The 23,612-nt window shown below is 39.5% G+C and overlaps 2 protein-coding genes and 1 pseudogene across 3 annotated transcripts; all 3 read right to left on the bottom strand.

Moving 5' to 3' along the window:
• Window positions 1–287: 287 nt before the first annotated feature.
• On the bottom strand, window positions 288–1,362 carry LOC141761298 (uncharacterized; annotated as a pseudogene).
• A 9,178-nt stretch (window positions 1,363–10,540) lies between these two features.
• Window positions 10,541–11,374, bottom strand: LOC141761299 (uncharacterized). Its single transcript, XM_074624633.1, has 2 exons — window positions 11,278–11,374; window positions 10,541–11,169 (listed from the first exon to the last, which is right to left on the bottom strand). The coding sequence occupies exons 1-2, from the start codon at window positions 11,372–11,374 to the stop codon at window positions 10,541–10,543; spliced, it is 726 nt and encodes a 241-aa protein (XP_074480734.1).
• Window positions 11,375–13,046: 1,672 nt separating this feature from the next.
• LOC141760256 (uncharacterized) lies at window positions 13,047–16,974 on the bottom strand. Of its 2 annotated transcripts, XM_074622919.1 has the most exons (3): window positions 16,803–16,974; window positions 14,156–14,911; window positions 13,047–14,071 (listed from the first exon to the last, which is right to left on the bottom strand). In XM_074622919.1, exons 1-3 carry the CDS (start codon window positions 16,972–16,974, stop codon window positions 13,047–13,049), a joined length of 1,953 nt encoding a protein of 650 aa, XP_074479020.1. The 2 variants fall into 2 exon arrangements, with proteins under 2 accessions (XP_074479020.1, XP_074479019.1); XM_074622918.1 differs by having other exon boundaries at window positions 13,047–14,911.
• Window positions 16,975–23,612: the final 6,638 nt, after the last annotated feature.

Here is a 23,612-nt window from a genome sequence, read left to right on the forward strand (position 1 = left end):
TCTTTCGCACATGTTTTACAAGTAAACGGCCTCTCACCTGTGTGGGTTCTTATATGACTCTTCAATGTTGATGCCTGACTGAATCTTTTCCCACATGTTTTGCAAGAATATGGCTTCTCGCCTGTATGGGTTCTCATGTGGACTGTCAATTGACTAGTTTGTATGAAACCTTTTCCACATGTTTTACAAGTAAACGGCTTCTCACCAGTGTGGATTCTTCTCATGTGGACCATCAAGTTACTACTACATCCGAAATCTTTCCCACATGTTTTGCAAGTAAACGGCTTCTCACCTGTGTGGGATCTCATGTGGACTGTCAATTGTTCATTCAGTCTGAAAGCTTTTCCACATATTTTGCAAGAATATGGCTTCTAACCAGTGTGGGTTCTTATATGACTCTTCAATGATGAAGTCTGACTGAATGTTTTCCCACATTTTAGGCAAGAATATGGCTTCTCGCCTGTGTGGACTCTCATGTGGACCATCAAGTTACTATTACATCCGAAATCTTTCCCACATGTTTTGCAAGTAAACGGCTTCTCACCTGTGTGGATTTTCATGTGGCTCATCAAGCTACTATTATGTCTGAAATCTTTACCACATGTTTTACAAGTAAACGGCTTCTCACCTGTGTGGTTCCTCATGTGGACTGTCAAGCTACTATTATGTCCAAAATCTTTCCCACATGTTTTACAAGTAAACGGCTTCTCACCTGTGTGGGTTCTCATGTGGACTGTTAATTGATCATTCAGTCTGAAATATTTCCCACATGTCATACAAGTAAACGGTTTCTCACCTGTGTGGGTTCTCATGTGGACTGTTAATTGATCATTCAGTCTGAAAGCTTTTCCACATGTTTTGCAAGAATATGGCTTCTCACCTGTGTGGGTTCCTATATGACTCTTCAATGATGATGCCTGAGTGAATGTTTTCTCACATGATTTGCAAGTATACGGCTTCTCGCCTGTATGGACTCTCATGTGGACTGTCAAATCTCTACTTTGTTTGAAATCTTTCCCACATGTTTTACAAGTAAACGGCCTCTCACCTGTGTGGATTCTCATGTGTATCTTCAATTTAAAAATCATACTTAAAATCTTTCCCACATGTGTCACATTTGAAAGACTGTTTACCTGTGTTAGTGGTACGGTGAATCTCTAACAAGTTAGAGTTGTTTACATTGTTACTGTGACTTCTGCTTTTGCAAAGTCTTTTCTGTGATTTTGGCTCTGCATCTCTAGTTGATCCTGAGTCTCCATGCTCGCCTCCTCTCTGATCTTGGCTCACAGCTTCATGAGAGATGTGAGAGAAGAGCTGGTGGTCACTGTTTGCTACAGATACCACAGAGGTTATAACTGGCATGTTGACAACAGACTCTTTCTCTGCAGCATTCAAGTAAAGAGTCTGATCTTCACTGTGGTCAGCTTCCTCATGAGTAGGAGTCAACATAAAGGAATCAGTCTCCTGCTTCAGTACAAGCTGCTCTCCCTCCTGACTGGTGCAGAGTTCCTCTTGTTCCTCTTTAATCTGTGGAGGATCTGGGTCCTCTTGGTCCAGACTGGAGTTCCTCTCCTGAATACAGAGCTGCTGGTCAACGGGAACCTCCTCCTCCTTACAGACATGTTGCTGTGGGAGCTCTGGAGGGACAGAGAACAAAAGCAATCCATCTTATTCTCAGGTGCGTTACTGTAGAAATGATTGGGGCCGTAACTTCCGGTGAGGTAGCGGAAGTAGCAGTAAATAGTTAGTCCCATAGGCTAACCATAGTGTCTAACCATAGTGTCTAAGCGCCAACGGTGCTTCTTTCTGAAAAGTAATTCACCATCATTTTACAAAATCCTGTTTTATTTTTAACAGATATTTAACTAACGTTAAATTGGCATTTTCTAAAATGTCATTGCGGAGCTGTGGTACGGTGTTCCGTACACGTAATGCCAGACGTGCAAACAGCGTCTGTGTTGACAGAGTTGCTGCTGCAGTGCCAGGTAGTCAGTGAGCACCATTGATGTTAAAATGCTTCTTTTGAAAGCATTTATTCAACAAAGGGTAATATATTATATTATATAATATAAATCTAAATATAATTAAAGCTGCAAGCAGCGATGATCGGGCCCTCGCCCCCGTGTGCACGTTGGGGGAAAGCGCACGTTGGGTTACCCGCTGTCGTGCATTCCCATGAAAGTCGGACACCGCAGGCCACAGTTAGAGTTTATTTTCTGCTTGGAGCGTGTGGCGCTGAATATGACCTGTTGAGAACATGTGGGGCGTCCTTTAAAGGCACTTCTATGAAGGTTGGTTGCAGTATACAACCATTTCTGGTTTCCTGTGTGTATATATATATAAATTGATTACATGGTAATAGATTTTTTTTCATTGTTTATAGTCATTCCCAAAAGCCTTTACTGGCGCAAAATACAGTATATCACAGATCTGTGTTCCCAGTAGACCACAACCAGCACTGATCCCAGTAGAGCACTTACACTTACACACCAACAACTGACAAACTGACAATAACCTGATATTTTCAGGTGGATTTTCATTTAATTCTCACTGTGCAATATCATTTTCCACTTGTGCAATTTTGTTAATAGTCTGTTTATTGCCAATACTGTATAGACTCCTATTTTTATACTTCCAATCTTTATACTTGGTTCATATTTTGTTACACTTTGTTTAGCTCTTTTTTACTGTGTCAGCTGATGCATCTTGTTTCTTGCACTATCCCCTTTGCTGCTGTACACTGCAAATGTCCCCACTGCGGGACTAATAAAGGAGTATCTTATCTTATCACATGGTTAAGATCATATTTGTCTGTTTTACACTCTTTGACCACCAGGTGGTTTCGTGAGCACATGAAGCCTCGAGCAATGAACCCTTTTCCGAACCAATTTGCTGGAAAGCTTCAAAGCTTCATGAGGCTTCATCTCGCCATCACTAGTTCTCCTCACCTCTCCTGTGTAACTGTATATCTTTATAAAGATCATAGTAGTAGTCCTCACCTCTCCTGTGTAACTTGATCTCGGGTTTCAACACGATATCCAACAGTCTGCGCTGACGATCGATCTCTTCCTCCTGCTCGACGATAGTTTTCTCTAAAACTCTGAATATTTCTTCAGCAGCAGCAGTTAGTCGCTCGTTAACAAACTCTCTCAAAGACTCAACTGAAGACATTGTTGTTTGATCATCAAGTGAAGAGTTACCCGCACTGCGACTACAACATCGTCTTCAGCTGACTGAACAAAGCAGCATGCAGCTCATAACGCTACTAGTAGTGTTGTTTACTTCCGCTGGGTGTCACACTGGGAAGGTCCGACAGTGGACGTGAGGCAGCTTTTCTTTCCGCCTTCATACCTTGGAGGTCTACAGACCTTGTAGCCTATAGAACATATTTACTGCTATTTTTTTAATTTTATTTTTTTTACATAAGTAAATAAACGAAACATGATTAAATATTTTTACTTTAAAAATATTTTTTTAAATATAGAAAATAAACATATAAATGTATATACAATAAATGGACCAACTATTGTTATTTTTTCTTTGCAAATGAGAAACTTTAAGAAATTATTAATAAATGTAATATTCAATGTTTGGTAGCTTACATTTCAGATTGATTTAGCAACCGTTTTCATCTTTTTATTAACACATCATGTTATAGAGTAGGCTAATACAAACAAATATTTAAAAATATATATTTTAACTTTAAAAATATATATTTTTTAAAAATATAAAAAATAAACATATACATTAGTTACATAGTACATATAAATTTGATGCTTTTTTTTACAATGTACGCTACATTCCTCAAAGAATTGAGAAAACTTTTAGAGGTCAAAAACAGTCTGCAGTATAGCTAGTACAGCTTTTCTTTCCACTTTCATACCTTGGAGTTCTACATACCTTGTAGCCTATAAAATATATTTACTGCTATTTTTTTTTTACACAAGTAAATAAACAAAACAAGATGAAATATTTTTACTTTAAAAATATTTTTTTTAAATATAGAAAATAAACATATACATTTGTACATTTATACACAATAAATGGACCAACTATTGTTATTTTTTTGTGGAAAATGAGTAACTTTTAGAAATTAATAATAAATGCCTCATTCATTGTGCCCTTAAGGAGAACAAATCGTTACTCCAAGTCCTTTATCCCTTCTGCTGTTAAGCTGCTGAACACAGACTATACCCATTTTAAATGACTGTATTTAGAAGAATTTTAAGATATGCTGTTCTTATATATTGTTCCTTATTATTTGGCTTTTATTGCTATAATCCTATGTATTTATATGGTTCTTATCATAACGTGTCCCTCCAACTGCCCCATGCCTTTAATATGTTTCCTTTGACTTTAATTATTGGTTGTCTGTTGTATGTATGGATGTATGGACTGGGAATGCTACGCATGAATTGACCCCTTGGGGATAAATAAAGTTATAATAAGGCTAATTCTTCATCTTTGGTCTCGGGGCTGTTATTCGAAACATTATAAAGTGAAATTTTAAACGTTACAGAGAAAGCGAATACAAAAAAACTCCCTAAAAAGCTACTGACTGCTGCATTAACATTTATTCAAACTTGTGTGTAGCAACATACATGTATCTTGTTCATTCCACAAGAATATTTGGTACTCTTTAGTGAACTACGACTTTTACTACACGCTTTTTGTTACTTCGGAGATAATCATTGTGTGCAAAAATAAACAAACAAATAAGCAGCGGTGGAAGGAGAATTTATATTAAGTAGGAATACCACAGTGTAATCAAAGTGTTAATTAAGAGCAGAAGAACTAGCCAAGCATGTTTAAAGTAAGAAAAATCATTATGCAGTGTCAGTGCCACATAATGATATAATATTCAAATGTTTCGGGGTAAAAGGTGGTGAAGAATTACAATACTCCTACATGTAAACAATTATTTCATTACAAAAGTGATGCTATTTTCTTTAATAAAAAATTATATATGATGAAATAAAAATAATAAAGTAATGTTATGTTAGCAAAGGAATCTTTTCCCACAGGTCTCACAAAGTTACGGCTTCTCACCAGTGTGGAATCTTCTCATGTGGACCAACAAGTTACTACTACCTACGAAACCTTTCCCACATGTTTTACAAGTAAACGGCTTCTCACCTGTGTGCGTTCTCATGTGGATTGTCAAATCACCACTACACATGAAATCTTTTCCACATGTTTTACAAGAATATGTCCTCTCATCAGTGTGGGTTCTCATATGAGTCTTCAATGATGACGTCTGACTGAATTTTTTTCCACATGTTAGGCAAGAATACGGCTTCTCACCTGTATGGGTTCTCATGTGGACTTTCAATTCACTATTTTGTGTGAAACTTTCCCCACATGTTTCACAAGTAAACGGCTTCTCACCTGTGTGGATTCTCATGTGGACCAAAAAGCTACTTTTATGTCTGAAATCTTTTCCACATGTTTTGCAAGGATATGGCTTCTCACCAGTGTGGATTATTATATGACTCTTCAATGTCGAAGCCCGACTGAATTTTTTTCCACATGTTTTGCAAGAATACGGCTTCTCGCCTGTGTGCATTTTCATGTGGATCATTAAGTTACTTTTACTTCCAAAATGTTTTCCACATGTTTTGCAAGAATATGGCTTCTCACCAGTGTGGGTTCTCATATGAGTCTTCAATGATGACGTCTGACTGAATTTTTTTCCACATGTTTTGCAAGAATACGGCTTCTCGCCTGTATGGACTCTCATGTGGACTGTCAATTCACCATTCAGTCTGAAAGCTCTCCCACATGTCTTACAAGAATATGGCCTCTCACCAGTGTGGGTTCTCATATGAGTCTTCAATGCTGACGTCTGACTGAATTTTTTTCCACATGTTTTGCAAGAATACGGCTTCTCGCCTGTATGGACTCTCATGTGGACTGTCAATTCACCATTCAGTCTGAAAGCTCTCCCACATGTCTTACAAGTAAATGGCTTCTCACCTGTGTGGGTTCTAATATGAATCTTCAATGATGTTTTGTCATCGAATCTTTTCCCACATGTTTTGCAAACGTACAGCTTCTCACTTGTGTGGGTTCTCATGTGTACCGATACCACAGAGGTTATAACTGGCATGTTGACAACAGACTGTTTCTCTGCAGCATTCAAGTAAAGAGTGTGATCTTCACTGTGGTCAGCTTCCTCATGAGTAGGAGTCAACATAAAGGAATCAGTCTCCTGCTTCAGTACAAGCTGCTCTCCCTCCTGACTGGTGCAGAGTACCTCCTGTTCCTCTTTAATCTGTGGAGGATCTGGGTCCTCTTGGTCCAGACTGGAGTTCCTCTCCTGAATACAGAGCTGCTGGTCAACGGGAACCTCCTCCTCCTTACAGACATGTTGCTGTGGGAGCTCTGGAGGGACAGAGAACAAAAGCAATATGATACTAACGTTACTGTGATGAGAGAAAAACAGACATCTGAGCAGACAAATACAACCAGTATGTCTTTAAACCAGGGGTGTCCAAACTACGGCCCGCGGGCCAACTGCGGAAATTGACCAGTTTTTGAAAGAGAAAGAACGACCTCTTCATGAACTGAGTGACCCTCTAAGGTTGGCAGACCTGGCATTTCTAGTAGATCTTACTGATCATCTCAACACACTGAACAAGAGTCTGCAAGGCAAAGACCAGCTTGTACCACAACTTTACGCACACATGAAAGCATTCCGTGCGAAGCTTCGTCTCTTTGAGACACAACTACGCAGCTTTAATGTCGCGCACTTCCCCACGCTGTCCGAAATCAAAGTTGCTTTTCCAGAGGTCAACCGTTCTGCTAAAAAGGAGAAATATGTGTCTGTCGTCATATTTTTCTTGACAGAATTCAGTGAGCGCTTCCAAGATTTTTTTGTCATTGAGAAAGAAATCATGCTGTTCTCGACTCCCTTCCTGATGGATGCAGAAGAAGTGGAAGAGAGTCTGCTATTAGAACTTATCGAAATGCAGTGAGATGATTCTCTGAAGAATCAGCATCAGCTTCTCTCTCTACCCGACTTCTACCGGAGCTTGGAAAAGGCCAAGTTTCCTCTGATGCGAGTCTGTTCGGCTCAGCATACATATGTGAGCAAACATTTTCTCTGTTAACTATGAAATGAAAACAGACTGAGAACCAAAATGACCGGCAGCCATCTCTGTGTTGTCCTTCGCATCTCAACCACCAAACTTACTCCCGACCTGCCAGCCATCGTTCAGTCCAAAGCGCAGCATCACTGCTCCCACTAAGTGCGGCGCTGTTCCCATTATAGGTGAGTTAAAATATATTATGCAGTATTCATGAGTTCACAAGCCCAATTACTTAATAAATTCAGTCAATTAAAGTTGATAGCATTTTATAACAAACGTTAGTTGATCTGTTAACAACCCCAATAACTTATTTGCATAACTAGCTTCAATATACCCATCCCCTTGTCCCCTTGTTGTCCCCCCTGTATACAGGTATGTGAAGGGGGATCACCATCCTGACTAAGAAGCAATCTCAGGCTGCTGTTTGGAGAATGAGCTGTCAACCCTTTCTGTAACAAAATACATGGAAACCCATTAATGGAAAGTTGTGATGTAGGATGTTTTTTTTTTTCTTTAAGCATATTCAAGCATCAAGCATAATTTACCTCATTTCATTAATTTTGTTAACTTTAATACACTGGAGGTGAGGCAATATACCTCACCTCCAGTGAGTGGCCCAGCCTTTCGTATATTTTTCTGTATGTAACACTCAACGGTAATACCCTTTTATACTTCAGAGAATTAATTGAACTTAAAGGGACTATTTGTAACTTTGTACGCGCATAAATGTAGCGGGTCGTCACACATGTGCGCTCCCATATGCGCGTTCGCGTGTAGCCGCTGTACACTCCTCATCTGCCTGCTCGCCTTCACTCAGACAGCTCAGCTCGCTTCACCTCTAGACGTGAACGCGTGCTCACTCCACACTGCAGAAGAGTTAGTTTAGCTCTGAGAATATCTAGTGAATGCACAGGGGACGTTTGTGCAGAAATAACTTCTGCAGCTCCTCCAGACCAACAGAGGTTTCCCGTGTCTTGTGAAGTGACAGAGCTCTACAGAGATTTACGTAGGCTTCTCGTTACCGACTGGGTGCTGGTGTCTCCTCTGCTCTCCGGCTGCGGGCGGAGAGAGCAGAGGAGACACGCTGCAGAGCTCCGCTGCATCAGCCTGCACTTAGGCAGGAAAAGCCAACACTAGGATCAGATCTAAATCATGTTCATGGAGAGACCTTCGTCTGGTCAGCTAACATTACTGCCAAGCAGCTGAAATATAGAGTGATATTGTGGTTTTAGCTGACGTGTGTCGCCTCACTGTTTTGAGTGATGCTTGTTCAGGTATATTTAGAGCGAGCAAGCGCGAGCCCGACGCTGACTTTCGTTGATTTCACGGCCACAGGTGTCGCTGTTAAGAAGCATTTCTGAAAGTTACAAATAGTCCCTTTAAGTGCCTTATGGTGGGGTAAGTTGAGCCAGTGGCTCAGAATAATAGTAGAATATTAGTGAGTCGGTGGCTCAACTTACCCCGTAGCCTTTGGCTCACTTTGCCCCATAGCTAACATTTTGGAAAAAATGGCCTGGCTTAGCAATTCAGGCTCATCTTTAGCGAAGTTACTAACACGGTGTTATACCTTAGTAAATCACCAACATGTGTAATATATATTTTTAGACCTGGATAAATTTGATTTGACCTAACAGTCATTATTCCTGACATTAAAAAAAAGTACTCACTACTTCTCCCATGTGCTTCTCTCCATCACAGCAAGATAGAAATGATGGGTACTTCCTGAATTTATGGTCTAATGAAAAAAAACATAATCACAGTTGCCTAGATACAGAAGATGGCTCAACTTACCACAGTCTCCACTATGTCTTTAAACCATTATTAGTTTGTTAAAAGATCATAGTAGTTCTCCTCACCTCTCCTGTGTAACTGTATCTCTTTATAAAGATCATAGTAGTAGTCCTCACCTCTCCTGTGTAACTTGATCTCGGGTTTCAACACGATATCCAACAGTCTGCGCTGACGATCGATCTCTTCCTCCTGCTCGACGATAGTTTTCTCTAAAACTCTGAATATTTCTTCAGCAGCAGCAGTTAGTCGCTCGTTAACAAACTCTCTCAAAGACTCAACTGAAGACATTGTTGTTTGATCATCAAGTGAAGAGTTACCCGCACTACGACTACAACATCGTCTTCAGCTGACTGAACAAGCAGCATGCAGCTCATAACGCTACTAGTAGTGTTGTTTACTTCTGCTGGGTGTCACACTGGGAAGGTCCGACAGTGGACGTGAGAAAGCTTTTTTCCCCGCCTTCATACCTTGGAGGTCTACAGACCTTGTAGCCTATAGAACATATTTACTAATATGTTTTATAGGCTACAAGGTGTGTATATATATATATATATATATATATATATATATACATATTTATATATTTTTTTTTTTACATAAGTAAATAAATAAAACAAGATTAAATATTTTAACTTTAAAAATATATATATTTTTTAAATATAGAAAATAAACATATACATTTATACACAATAAATGGATAACTATTGTTATTTTTTGTTGCAAAATGGGCAACTTAAAAAAATATTAATAAATGCCTCATTCAAAGTTTGGTAGCTTACATTTCAGATTGATTTAGCAACCGTTTTTCATCTTTTTATTAATACATCATAAAATATATTTGCTGCTATTTTTTTTTTTTTTTTTACACAAGTAAATAAACGAAACAAGATGAAATATTTTTACTTTAAAATTTTTTTTTTTTTAAATATAGAAAATAAACATTTAAATTTATACACTATAAATGGACCAACTGTTGTTTGTAATTCACAGTGCATTAAAAATGTTGAGTAAGAACGGAAATACGAGCAAAACATATTCAAACTGAGACAACTCATTATGCACAATGCCCATGTAAGTTGCACATAATGACATCATATTTAAATGTTTTTGGGTTAAAAGTGGTGAAGAATTACAATATTGCATACATTCTGAGATATTTTGTGAGTGAATATTTTGTCAAAAAAACCAACAACCATCAAGATCACATCATTAATAGCCACTACTGCCCACTCACTGTGAAACTAACACTTTTCCTTGATTTGTGAGATTACGATTTTTCAAAGAAAAGCTGTTTCTAACAGAAATATAAGGAATACAGTCAAATGATGGGAACCTTTATACTAACATATTGACATCTCATTTTTGTGGCAAACATTTCACATTCGGTTACAAAGATGTAGCTATTGCAAAAGTGTATTTCATTCAGTTAGTGAACACCTCTCCACAAGAGATTCACCTCTATGGTTTCTCCTGTGTATATTGACCCTCAGGTGTTTTCTCAAGAATGTGATTTGAGAAAATCTTTTTCCGCACGTGTTGCAATTATGTGGCTCCTGACTTGTGTGGGTTCAATTAGAAAACTACTTGTCTGTATTCACTCGTATATGCATTTTCAATTCAAGCACTCCAGAGAATCTTTTCCCACAGGTCTTACGAAGTTACGGCTTCTCACCAGTGTGGATTCTTCTCATGTGGACCATCAAGTTACCATTACATACAAAACCTTTCCCACATGTTTCACAAGTAAACGGCTTCTCACCTGTGTGGATTCTCATGTGGACCAAGAAGTTACTGTTACTACCAAAATCTTTTCCACATGTTTTGCAAGAATATGGCTTCTCACCAGTGTGGGTTCTTATATGACTCCTCAATGATGAAGCCTGACTGAATTTCGTACCACATGTTTTGCAAGAATACGGCTTCTCGCCTGTATGGACTCTCATGTGGACTGTCAATTCTCTATTACGGATGAAATTTTTCCCACATGTTTTACAAGTAAACGGTTTCTCACCTGTGTGGGTTCCCATATGAGTCTTCAATGATGTTACGTGACCGAATCTTTTCCCACATGTTTTGTAAATGAACGGCTTCTCACCTGTATGGGTTCTCATATGGACTGCCAATTGACCATTCAGTCTGAAAGCTTTCCCACATGTTTTACAAGAATATGGCTTCTCACCAGTGTGGGTTCTTATATGAATCTTCAATGATGACATGCAAGTGAATGTTTTCCCACATGTGTCACAGCTGAAAGACTGTTTACCTGTGTTAGTGGTACGGTGAATCTCTAACAAGTTAGAGTTCTTTACATTGTTACTGTGACTTCTGCTTTTGCGATGTTTTTTCTGTGATTCCGGCTCTGCATCTCTAGTTGATCCTGAGTCTCCATGCTCGCCTCCTCTCTGATCTTGGCTCACAGCTTCATGAGAGATGTGAGAGAAGAGCTGGTGATCACTGTTTGCTACCGATACCACAGAAGTTATAACTGGCATGTTGACAACAGGCTGTTTCTCTGCAGCATTCAAGTAAAGAGTCTGATCTTCACTGTGGTCAGCTTCCTCATGAGTAGGAGTCAACATAAAGGTCTCAGTCTCCTGCTTCAGTTCAAGCTGCTCTCCCTCCTGACTGGTGCAGAGTTCCTCCTGTTCCTCTTTAATCTGTGGAGGATCTGGGTCCTCTTGGTCCAGACTGGAGTTCCTCTCCTGAATACAGAGCTGCTGGTCAACGGGAACCTCCTCCTCCTTACAGACATGTTGCTGTGGGAGCTCTGGAGGGACAGAGAACAAAAGCAATATGATACTAACGTTACTGTGATGAGAGAAAAACAGACATCTGAGCAGACAAATACAACCAGTATGTCTTTAAACCATTATGAGTCATTTTGCCCCGTTATTTTAACTTTAAAAATATGTATATTTTCAAATATAGAAAATAAACACATACATTTGTTATATAGTACATATAAGTTTGATGCTTTTTTACTATGTAGGCTACATTCCTCAAGGAATTGAGAAAACTTTTAGAGGTCAAAAACAGTCTGCAGTATAGCTAGGAATTTATTCATCTTGATATTTAAATGTGGAACCTTCCAAAAAGGTACACAAGTTTGATGGTATAATTTACTAAGTAGGCTATTTTCATTTCCAGTGAACATAAGTAAAGACATGTCTCGTCAGAATTGGGCAGAGTAGAGATGTACATATAATAAATTGACCAAATATTCTTCTTTTTTGTTGCAAAATGAGCAACTTTTAGAAATTATTCATAAATGCCTTATTCAAAGTTTGGTATTTCAGATTGATTTAGCAACCACTTTTTTTATTTTTATATTTGTATCAATATATCATGTTATATAGTAGACTAATACAAAAAAACTTAGGCTACCAACTGCTGCTGTGACATTTATTGTAAAAATAAAAATAAAAAATACAAAAACAAATGAGCAGCGAAAGAAGAAGAATTCAAATTGTTTAAGTAAAAAAAACAGTGTAATTCACAGTGCATTAAAAATGTTGAGTAAGAACGGAAATACGAGAAAAACATGTTCAAACTCAGACAAATCATTATGTACAATGCCCATGTCAGTGCCACATAATGACATCATATTTAAATGTTTTGGGGTTAAAAGTGGTGAAGAATTACAATATTGCATACATTCTGAGATATTTTGTGAGTGAATATTTTGTCAAAACCAACAACCATCAAGATCACATCATTAACAGCCACTACTGCCCACTCACTGTGAAACAAACACTTTTCCTTGATTTGGGAGATTACGATTTTTCAAAGAAAAACGGTTTCTAACAGAAATATAAGGAATACAGTCAAATGAAGGGAACCTTTATACTAACATATTGACATCTCATTTTTGTGGCAAACATTTTACATTCAGTTACAAAGATGTAGCTATTGCAAAAGTGTATTTCATTCAGTTAGTGAACACCTCTCCACAAGAGATTCACCTCTATGGTTTCTCCTGTGTATATTGACCCTCAGGTGTTTTCTCAAGAATGTGATTTGAGAAAATCTTTTTCCAAAAGTGTTGCAGTTATGTGACTCCTGACTTGCGTGGGTTCAAATAGAAAACTACTTGTCTGTATGCACTCGTATATGCCTTTTCAATTCAAGCACTACAAAGAATCGTTTCCCACAGGTCTTACGAAGTTACGGCTTCTCACCAGTGTGGATTCTTCTCATGTGGACCATCAAGCTACTATTATGTCCGAAATCTTTCCCACATGTTTTGCAAATAAACGGCTTCTCACCTGTGTGGGTTCTCATGTGGACTGTCAATGATGATGCCTGACTGAAATCTTTCCCACATGTTTTGCAAGAATATGGCTTCTCGCCTGTATGGGTTCTCATGTGGACTGTCAATTCACTATTAAGTCTAAAATCTTTCCCACATGTTTTACAAGAAAACGGCGTCTCACCTGTGTGGGTTCTCATGTGGACTGTCAATTGAACACTCAGTCTGAAAGCTTTTCCACATGTTTTGCAAATGTACGGCTTCTCACCTGTGTGGGTTCTTATGTGAGTCTTCAATGATTGTGGCAGACAGAATTTTTTTCCACATGTTTCGCAAGAATATGGTTTCTCACCTGTGTGGGATTTCATGTGGACCAACAAGTTACTATTAAATGCGAAATGTTTTCCACATGTTTTACAAGTAAACGGCTCCTCACCTGTGTGGGTTCTCATGTGGACTGTCAATTGATCATTCAGTCTGAAAGCTTTTCCACATGTTTTGCAAATGTACGGCTTCTCACCTGTGTGGGTTCTCATATGACTCTTCAATGATGATGCCTGAGTGAATGTTTTCTCACATGTTTTGCAAAAATACGGCTTCTCACCTGTGTGAGTTCTCATGTGAACTGTCAATTCACCATTAAGTCTGAAATCTTTCCCACATGTTTTACAAGTAAACGGCCTCTCACCTGTGTGCATTCTCATGTGGACCAACAAGCTATTGTTACGTCCGAAATCTTTTCCACATGTTTTGCAAGAATATGGCTTCTCACCAATGTGGGTTCTTATATGACTCTTCAATGATGAAGTCTGACTGAATGTTTTCCCACATGTTTCGCAAGAATATGGCTTCTCGCCTGTATGGACTCTCATGTGGACTGTCAATTCAAAACTTTGTATGAAAGCTTTCCCACATGTTTTACAAGTAAATGACTTCTCACCTGTGTGGGTTCGTATATGACTCTTCAATGCTGATGACCGACTGAATTTTTTCTCACATGTTTTGCAAGAATATGGCTTCTCACCTGTGTGGGTTCTCATGTGGACTGTCAATTGACTAGTTTGTATGAAACCTTTTCCACATGTTTTACAAGTAAACGGTTTCTCACCTGTGTGGGTTCTAATATGAATCTTCAATGATGTTTTGTGACTGAATCTTTTCCCACATGTTTTGCAAACGAACAGCTTCTCACCTGTGTGGGTTCTCATGTGTCTCTGCAATTTTAACTTAAACTTAAATTCTTTCCCACATGTGTCACATTTGAAAGACTGTTTACCTGTGTTAGTGGTACGGTGAATCTCTAACAAGTTAGAGTTGTTTACATTGTTACTGTGACTTCTGCTTTTGCGATGTTTTTTCTGTGATTTCGGCTCTGCATCTCTAGTTGATCCTGAGTCTCCATGCTCGCCTCCTCTCTGATCTTGGCTCTCAGCTTCATGAGAGATGTGAGAGAAGAGCTGGTGGTCACTGTTTGGTACCGATACCACAGAGGTTATAACTGGCATGTTGACAACAGACTCTTTCTCTGCAGCATTCAAGTAAAGAGTCTGAACTTCACTGTTGTCAGCTTCCTCATGAGTAGGAGTCAACATAAAGGAATCAGTCTCCTGCTTCAGTACAAGCTGCTCTCCCTCCTGACTGGTGCAGAGTTCCTCCTGTTCATCTTTAATCTGTGGAGGATCTGGGTCCTCTTGGTCCAGACTGGAGTTCCTCTCCTGAATACAGAGCTGCTGGTCAACGGGAACCTCCTCCTCCTTACAGACATGTTGCTGTGGGAGCTCTGGAGGGACAGAGAACAAAAGCAATATGATACTAACGTTACTGTGATGAGAGAAAAACGGACATCTGAGCAGACAAATACAACCAGTATATCTTTAAACCATTATGTACGTAGCCCCCCTAGACTCCTAGGAGAACATTTTTATCATCTCCTTCCCCCGAGTTAGGTATCTCGTTCCCCCGAGTTAGGTATCTCGTTCCCCCGAGTTAGGTATCTCGTTCCCCCGAGTTAGGTATCTCGTTCCCCCGAGTTAGGTATCTCGTTCCCCCGAGTTAGGTATCTCGTTCCCCCGAGTTAGGTATCTCGTTCCCTCGAGTTAGGTATCTCGTTACCCCGAGTTAGGTATCTCGTTACCCCGAGTTAGGTATCTCGTTCCCTCGAGTTAGGTATCTCGTTCCCCCGAGTTAGGTATCTCGTTCCCCCGAGTTAGGTATCTCGTTCCCCCGAGTTAGGTATCTCGTTCCCTCGAGTTAGGTATCTCGTTACCCCGAGTTAGGTATCTCGTTACCCCGAGTTAGGTATCTCGTTCCCCCGAGTTAGGTATCTCGTTCCCCCGAGTTAGGTATCTCGTTCCCCCGAGTTAGGTATCTCGTTCCCTCGAGTTAGGTATCTCGTTCCCTCGAGTTAGGTATCTCGTTACCCCGAGTTAGGTATCTCGTTACCCCGAGTTAGGTATCTCGTTCCCTCGAGTTAGGTATCTCGTTCCCCCGAGTTAGGTATCTCGTTCCCCCGAGTTAGGTATCTCGTTCCCCCGAGTTTGGTATCTCGTTCCCCCGAGTTAGGTATCTCGTTCCCTCGAGTTAGGTATCTCGTTACCCCGAGTTAGGTATCTCGTTACCCCGAGTTAGGCATCTCGTTCCCCCGAGTTAGGTATCTCGTTCCCTCGAGTTAGGTATCTCGTTCCCTCGAGTTAGGTATCTCGTTCCCTCGAGTTACTTCATAGAGCACTTCTTCCAATCATTCCTGACTGTCCACACATTGCTGATGTACAGAGCCCCCCTAGATGATTTACTTCGATAAAGTGGGAAAGATATTGACAGATTCAAACTTCCTGGGTCAATAACTCATAACAGAAACATTGTTTAAACACAAACAGCGTCTCTTTCTAGTAAGGTAGACAACGAGCTACAACCTCATTTTAATCAACACATAACGTTGGTCTCTATGCGCAGCCGGCGGTGAGACGAGTGGTCAGGGACCTTCTACAAAATGCAACGCCGAAAAGAGAAAACTATTCAATAACTTCAGTATTATGCAGTGTAGTACCACCAAAATCACTTCACACATCAATGGCCTCTTCCTGATTATACTTATTAAACTAATTAAAACATTTTGATGCACTAAACTTTATAAAAGTGAAGTTATTGAATATTTTTCCCATTTAAAATTCACCAAAATTATGCAAAAGCATATTTTTATATCGAGAATTGTGTAAATTTACTGGTATTGATATCGACTACTAGATTTCTGGTACCGTGACATCCCTATACTTGGACGCATAAACACCTTTAACACTTACAAAACACTTGTCCAGGATATTGTCTTTTCTGGTCTGGTCCTTAACATACTGTTGGAACCCAGGTAACACAGTCTACAGGTAACCCAGGTAACACAGTCTCCAGGTAACACGGTCTCCAGGTAACCCAGGTAACACAGATTCCAGGTAACACGGTCTCCAGGTAACCCAGGTAACACAGTCTCCAGGTAACCCAGGTAACACAGTCTCCAGGTAACACTGGTTCAAGTCCCCCACCACTACTGCAAGTAGCCAACAACCAGTAGCCTCTCATCATGGAGTCATACTGCCCATCTTTATAAAGATCATAGTAGTTCTCCTCACCTCTCCTGTGTAACTGTATCTCTTTATAAAGATCATAGTAGTAGTCCTCACCTCTCCTGTGTAACTTGATCTCGGGTTTCAACACGATATCCAACAGTCTGCGCTGACGATCGATCTCTTCCTCCTGCTCGACGATAGTTTTCTCTAAAACTCTGAATATTTCTTCAGCAGCAGCAGTTAGTCGCTCGTTAACAAACTCTCTCAAAGACTCAACTGAAGACATTGTTGTTTGATCATCAAGTGAAGAGTTACCCGCACTACGACTACAACATCGTCTTCAGCTGACTGAACAAGCAGCATGCAGCTCATGACGCTACTAGTAGTGTTGTTTACTTCCGCTGGGTGTCACACTGGGAAGGTCCGACAGTGGACGTGAGGCAGCTTTTCTTTCCGCCTTCATACCTTGGAGGTCTACAGACCTTGTAGCCTATAGAACATATTTACTGCTATTTATTTTATTTTTATTTTTTTACATAAGTAAATAAACGAAACAAGATTAAATATTTTTACTTTAAAAATATATTTTTTTAAATATAGAAAATAAACATATAAATGTATATACAATAAATGGACCAACTATTGTTATTTTTTGTTTGCAATTGAGTAACTTTAAGAAATTATGAATAAATGTAATATTCAAAGTTTGGTAGCTTATGTCGTATCTTTCCTGCGACAGTGCTGTTGAAGTGATGAGAAAAGATGCTCCGAGGACACTGTTCTTGCTGGTATAATAGAGTTTATTACAAACAAGCAACAAATGTCATAACGGACGTCTAGAGCGTCCGGAGGTCTCAAGTCAAATCTGAAAGTCCTCCACTTCGGGGCTCTCGTGCCCCCTTATATCGGGTTCATGTCAGGCAACATCTGAGCTGAGCGTATGACCATATATGGCTCTGTTATCCTACATGTTTATCTTTCAGCCCCTGGTCTTAGTATGACCATGTGTGTCTCCACGTATGCCCCCCACACATATGTTTACAATTAGGGGCCTCGCTGTCTTGTGCAAGACCTGAAAATATACCACACTTACATTTCAGATTGATTTAGCAACCGTTTTCATCTTTTTATTAACACATCATGTTATAGAGTAGGCTAATACAAACAAATATTTAAAAAAATATATTTTAACTTTAAAAATATATATTTTTTAAAAATATAAAAAATAAACATTTACACTAGTTACATAGTACATATAAATTTGATGCTTTTTTACAATGTACGCTACATTCCACAAAGAATTGAGAAAACTTTTAGAGGTCAAAAACAGTCTGCAACATAGCTAGTACAGCTTTTCTTTCCACTTTCATACCTTGGAGGTCTACATACCTTGTAGCCTATAAAATATATTTACTGCTATTTTTTTTTTACATGAGTAAATAAACAAAACAAGATGAAATATTTTTACTTTAAAATTATATATTTTTTAAATATAGAAAATAAACATATACATTTGTACATTTATACACAATAAATGGACCAATTACTTTTATTTTTTTTGCAAAATGAGTAACTTTTAGAAATTAATAATAAATGCCTCATTCATTGTGCCCTTAAGAAGAACAAATCGTTACTCCAAGTCCTTTATCCCTTCTGCTGTTAAGCTGCTGAACACAGACCATACCCATTTTAAATGACTATTATTTAGAGGAATTTTAAGATCAAATCAAATCAAATCAATTTATTTTTGTATAGCGTCAAATCACAACAGAAGTTATCTCAAGACGCTTTATATATAGAGCAGGTCTATGACCGTACACCATAGTTTAGAGACCCAACAGGATCCACCAAGCGCACTGTGGCCAGGAAAAACTCCCCGATTACTGGGAAGAAACCTGGAGCAGAACCAGGCGCAGGGCGGGCGGCCATCTGTCGAGACCGGCTGGGGGGACAGATAGATAGAGAGAGAGTGAGAGAGAGAGAGAGAGAGATAGATAGAGAGAGAGAGATAGAGAAGCAGCCACAATAGCAGTCTAGCAGCTGTAATAGCTAATACAAGTAGGACTGATAACACAAAACCAATAGTGGTGGATGGAAAGAGTGATAATACAACTATCGGAAAGCCAGCACTGTCCAGCATCTCTCCTCAGTACGTCCATGTGTATTGGTGTGGGACGTCCCTGCGATCGATGCCCGTGTGTTGGTTCCTGCAGCATCAGCATGCTTGCTGGGAGCTCTTGATGTCTTTGGCAGTGATTGAGAAGTGTTATTCTCCAGGCTGCCACATTGTCACTAGGTGTTGGAAATCCCTCGTTAGCATTGGTAGTCCCTCGTACAGACGTAGTTAATTAGGGATGGTAGCAGTTGGTGTCAAGCAGGCACCGACGCGGCAGCAGATGCAGCCACAATACCGGAGACCACCAAGATCCAGGTGAAACCCTGCTCCAAGTGTACCCATGCTCCAGGTATAACCTCGCTCCAGGTGTGACCCCGCTCCACGGTTAGCTGCGAGACAAGGAGGCACAAGGACTCCCGGGAAGGAATGAAGTTAGTAACAACATGGACATGGGACATGAGTATATACATAAGGAGAGGGGAGCTCAGTGTGTCATAGGAAGTTCCTTATGACAGTGTGTCATAGGAAGTCCCCCGGCAGTCTATGCCTATAGCAGCTTAAGTATAAGCGTTATCAAAGAGGAAAGTCTTTAGCCTACTCTTAAATGTAGAGACGGTGTCTGCCTCCCGGACTGAAACTGGGAGCTGGTTCCAGAGAAGAGGAGCTTGATAGCTGAAGGCTCTTGCTCCCATTCTACTTTTGGAGACTCTAGGAACCTCAAGTAACCCTGCATTCTGTGAGCGCAGTGCTCTAGTGGGGTAGTAGGGTACTATGAGCTCTTTAAGATATGATGGGGCCTGACCGTTTAGCGCTTTGTAGGTGAGGAGGACGACTTTAAAATCTATTCTGGATTTTACAGGCAGCCAGTGCAGAGAAGCTAATACAGGCGTAATATGATCTCTTTTTCTAGTTCTAGTCAGAACACGTGCTGCAGAATTCTGGATCAACTGGAGAGTCTTTAGAGACTTATTGGAGCAGCCTGATAATAAGGAATTGCAGTAATCGAGTCTAGAGGTAACAAATGCATGGACTAATTTTTCTGCATCATTTTGACACAGGATGTGCCTGATCTTCGCAATGTTACGTAGATGAAAGAAGGCAGTCCGTGAGGTTTGTTTTATGTGAGAGTTAAAGGACATATCCTGGTCGAAGACAACTCCCAGGTTCCTTACGGTGGTGCTGGAGGCCAGGGCAATGCCATCTAAAGTAACTATATCATTAGATAATTTGTTTCGGAGGTGCTCAGGGCCTAGTACAATAACTTCAGTTTTGTCTGAGTTTAACATCAGGAAATTGCAGGTCATCCAGGTTTTTATGTCCTTAAGGCATGCTTTAAGTTTAGTTAACTGGTTTGTTTCGTCTGGCTTGATTGATAGATATAATTGGGTATCATCTGCATAACAATGAAAGTTTATGGAGTGTTTTCTAATAACATTGCCTAAGGGAAGTATATATAAGGTAAATAGAATTGGTCCAAGTACAGAACCCTGTGGAACTCCGTGACTAACTTTGGCGTGCATGGAGGACTCATCGTTGACATGTACAAACTGAGATCGATCTGATAAATAGGACTTAAACCAACTTAGTGCAGTTCCTTTAATGCCAATTAAATGTTCCAGTCTTTGTAATAGGATGTCATGGTCAATGGTGTCGAAAGCAGCACTGAGATCTAGCAAGACAAGTACAGAGACAAGTTGTCGTATCTTTCCTGCGACAGTGCTGTTGAAGTGATGAGGAAGGATGCTCCGTGGACACTGTTCTTGCTGGTATAATAGAGTTTATTACAAACAAGCAACAAATGTCATAACGAATGTCTAGAGCGTCCGGAGGTCTCAAGTCAAATCTGAGAGTCCTGCACTTCGGAGCTCTCGCGCCTCCTTATATCGGGTTCATGTCATGTAACATCTGAGCTGAGCGTATAACCATGCATGGCTCCTTTGTCCTACATGTTTATCTTTCAGCCCCTGGTCATATCTTATGACCATATTCTCCACTCATGCTTCTTACCCATGTGTTTACCCTTAGGGCCTCTCGGTCATGTGCAAGACTTGAAAATATACCACAAAGTCCTTTGTCCGATGCCATTAGAAGGTCATTTGTAATTTTCACTAGTGCTGTCTCTGTGCTATGGTGCACTCTAAATCCTGACTGATAATCTTTGAATAAATGATTGTTCTGTAGAAAGTCACACAGCTGACTGGCAACTACTTTTTCGAGTATTTTGGAGGTAAAGGGAAGGTTAGATATAGGTCTATAGTTGGCTAGGACCTCTGGATCAAGAGTGGGCTTTTTAAGAAGAGGTTTAATTACAGCTACTTTAAAGGACTGTGGTACATAGCCTGTTAGTAAAGACACATTGATCATATCCAGTAAAGAGGTGCTAACTAGAGGTAAAACTTCTTTAAGCAGTTTAGTTGGGATGGGGTCTAGGAGACAGGTAGATGATTTAGATGAGGAGATCAGTGAGGTTAATTTGTGGAGATCGATAGGAGAAAAGCAGTCTAAATATATATCAGGTTGTACAGCTGTTTCTAAGGTTCCTAAGTTTGAGGATAAATTGGTACCAGTTGACGGTAGGAGGTGATTAATTTTGTCTCTAATAGTTATGATTTTATCATTAAAGAAACTCATGAAGTCACTACTACTGAGGGTTGTAGGAATACATGGCTCAATAGAGCTGTGGCTCTCTGTCAGCCTGGCTACAGTGCTGAATAGAAACCTAGGGTTGTTCTTATTTTTCTCTATTAATGATGAGTAATGGGCTGCTCTGGCATCACAGAGAGCCTTCCTATATGTTTTAAGACTATCTTGCCAGACTAAATGAGATTCTTCCTGTTTGGTGGAACGCCATATCCTTTCCAGTTTCCTCGATGCTTGCTTTAATTTGCGTGTTTGAGGGTTATACCATGGAGCTGACTTCCTTTGTTTTACTAACTTCTTTTTTAGAGGGGCAACAGAATCAAGTGTGACTCGCAGTGAGTCTGTAGCACTATCTACAAGATGATCAATTTGGGTAGGGCTAAAATTAACATACGAGTCCTCTGTTATATTGAGACATGGTATTGAATTTAATGCTGATGGAATCGCTTCCTTAAATTTAGCTACAACACTATCGGATAGACATCTAGTGTACACACTTTTATCTGATGGTGTATAGTCTAGTAATAAGAATTCAAAAGTGATTAAATAATGGTCTGATAAAAGAGAGTTCTGTGGAAAAACAATTAAATGTTCAATTTCAACGCCATATGACATAACAAGGTCGAGGGTGTGGTTAAAGCGGTGAGTGGGTTTATGCACGTTCTGCGAGAAACCAATTGAATCTAATAAAGAGATAAACGCAGTACTGAGGCTATCATTATCAACGTCCACATGAATATTAAAATCACCTACTATAATGACTTTATCTGTTTTCAAGACTAAGCTTGATAGAAACTCTGAGAATTCAGATAGAAATTCAGAATATGGGCCTGGAGCGCGGTACACTATAACAAATAAAATTGGCTGTAGTGCTTTCCAGGTTGGGTGTGAAAGACTAAGAACAAGGCTTTCAAATGAGTTATAATTTAGTTTAGTTTTAGGGTTTATTAATAGGCTTGAGTCGAAGATGGCTGCAACTCCACCTCCTCGGCCGGTGTCTCGAGGAATGTGAGTATTAATATGACTCGGGGGAGTGGATTCGTTTAGGCTGACATATTCTTCCTGACACAGCCAGGTTTCGGTAAGACAAAATAAATCAATGTGATTATCTGATATTAAATCATTTACTAGTAGAGCTTTAGATGACAGAGATCTGATATTTAAGAGTCCACATTTAATTCTCCTGTTTTGTTGCTTTATTGCAGTGCTAGTGTTAGATTTTATTAGATTATTATGTTTAACTCCTCTTCTGTTTACTTTTGATTTAATTAATTTAGGTGGGGCAGACACAGTCTCAGTTAGGTTTGGGGTTAAGCTATGGGTGGGTAACTGCTCTAATGGAAGCGCAGAGAAGTGTGTAAGACTACAGCTCTGCGTCCTGGAATGACCCCTGGTTTGTCATGGATTTGTTCCACCAACAATCTTGGTCAGATTTCTGGATAAGAGAGCCGCACCATCCAAAGTAGGATGAATGCCGTCTCTCCTAATCAGACCAGGAATTCCCCAGAAAGGGTTCCAATTGTCAATGAAGCCCACATCATTTGCTGGACACCACCACGAAGATATGCTGTTCTTATATATTGTTCCTTATTATTTGACTTTTATTGCTATAATCCTATGTATTTATATGGTTCTTATTGTAACTTGTCCCTCCAACTGCCCCATGCCTTTAATATGTTTCCTTTGACTTTAATTATTGGTTGTCTGTTGTATGTCAGACAAATACAACGAGTATGTCTTTAAAACATTATTTAAAGATTTAGATTCATAAATGTCTTATTCAAAGTTTGGTATTTCAGATTGATTTAGCAACCATTGTTTTTAAAAAAAAATCTTTTTATCAATATATCATGTTATAGAGTAGACTAATACAAAAAAACATAGGCTACCAACTGCTGCTGTTGCATTTATTCAAACTTGTGTGTCAGTAGTAAGGATGTACATGTATCATTCCACAAGGACATTTGGAACGTTTTAGTAAACTACAACTGTTTTTTTATTTTTTGTTTAATAGCAGTCAATGATTTAGCATGAAAAAACAAAAAAACAAATAAGCAGCGAAGGAAGAAGAATTCAAATTGTTTAAGTAGAAATACCACAGTGTAATTCACAGTGCATTCAAAATATTGAGTAAGAACGGAAATACGAGCAAAACATGTTTAACTGTG

The sequence above is a fragment of the Sebastes fasciatus genome, chromosome 22 (assembly GCF_043250625.1).
Source record: "Sebastes fasciatus isolate fSebFas1 chromosome 22, fSebFas1.pri, whole genome shotgun sequence".
NCBI classification, from domain to species: Eukaryota; Metazoa; Chordata; class Actinopteri; order Perciformes; family Sebastidae; genus Sebastes; species Sebastes fasciatus.

Bases quoted from the DNA above. Each gene is read 5' to 3' on its own strand.
- LOC141761299 (XM_074624633.1), bottom strand. From the start codon at position 11,374: ATGCCAGTTATAACTTCTGTGGTATCGGTAGCAAACAGTGATCACCAG. The intron at 11,170-11,277 runs GCGAGCATGGAG...CTAACTTGTTAG, and splicing joins GAGCCAAGATCAGAGAGGAG to AGATTCACCGTACCACTAAC.
- LOC141760256 (XM_074622918.1), bottom strand. From the start codon at position 16,974: ATGTCTTCAGTTGAGTCTTTGAGAGAGTTTGTTAACGAGCGACTAACT. The intron at 14,912-16,802 runs GTGAGGACTACT...CTGTCCCTCCAG, and splicing joins GATCAAGTTACACAGGAGAG to AGCTCCCACAGCAACATGTC.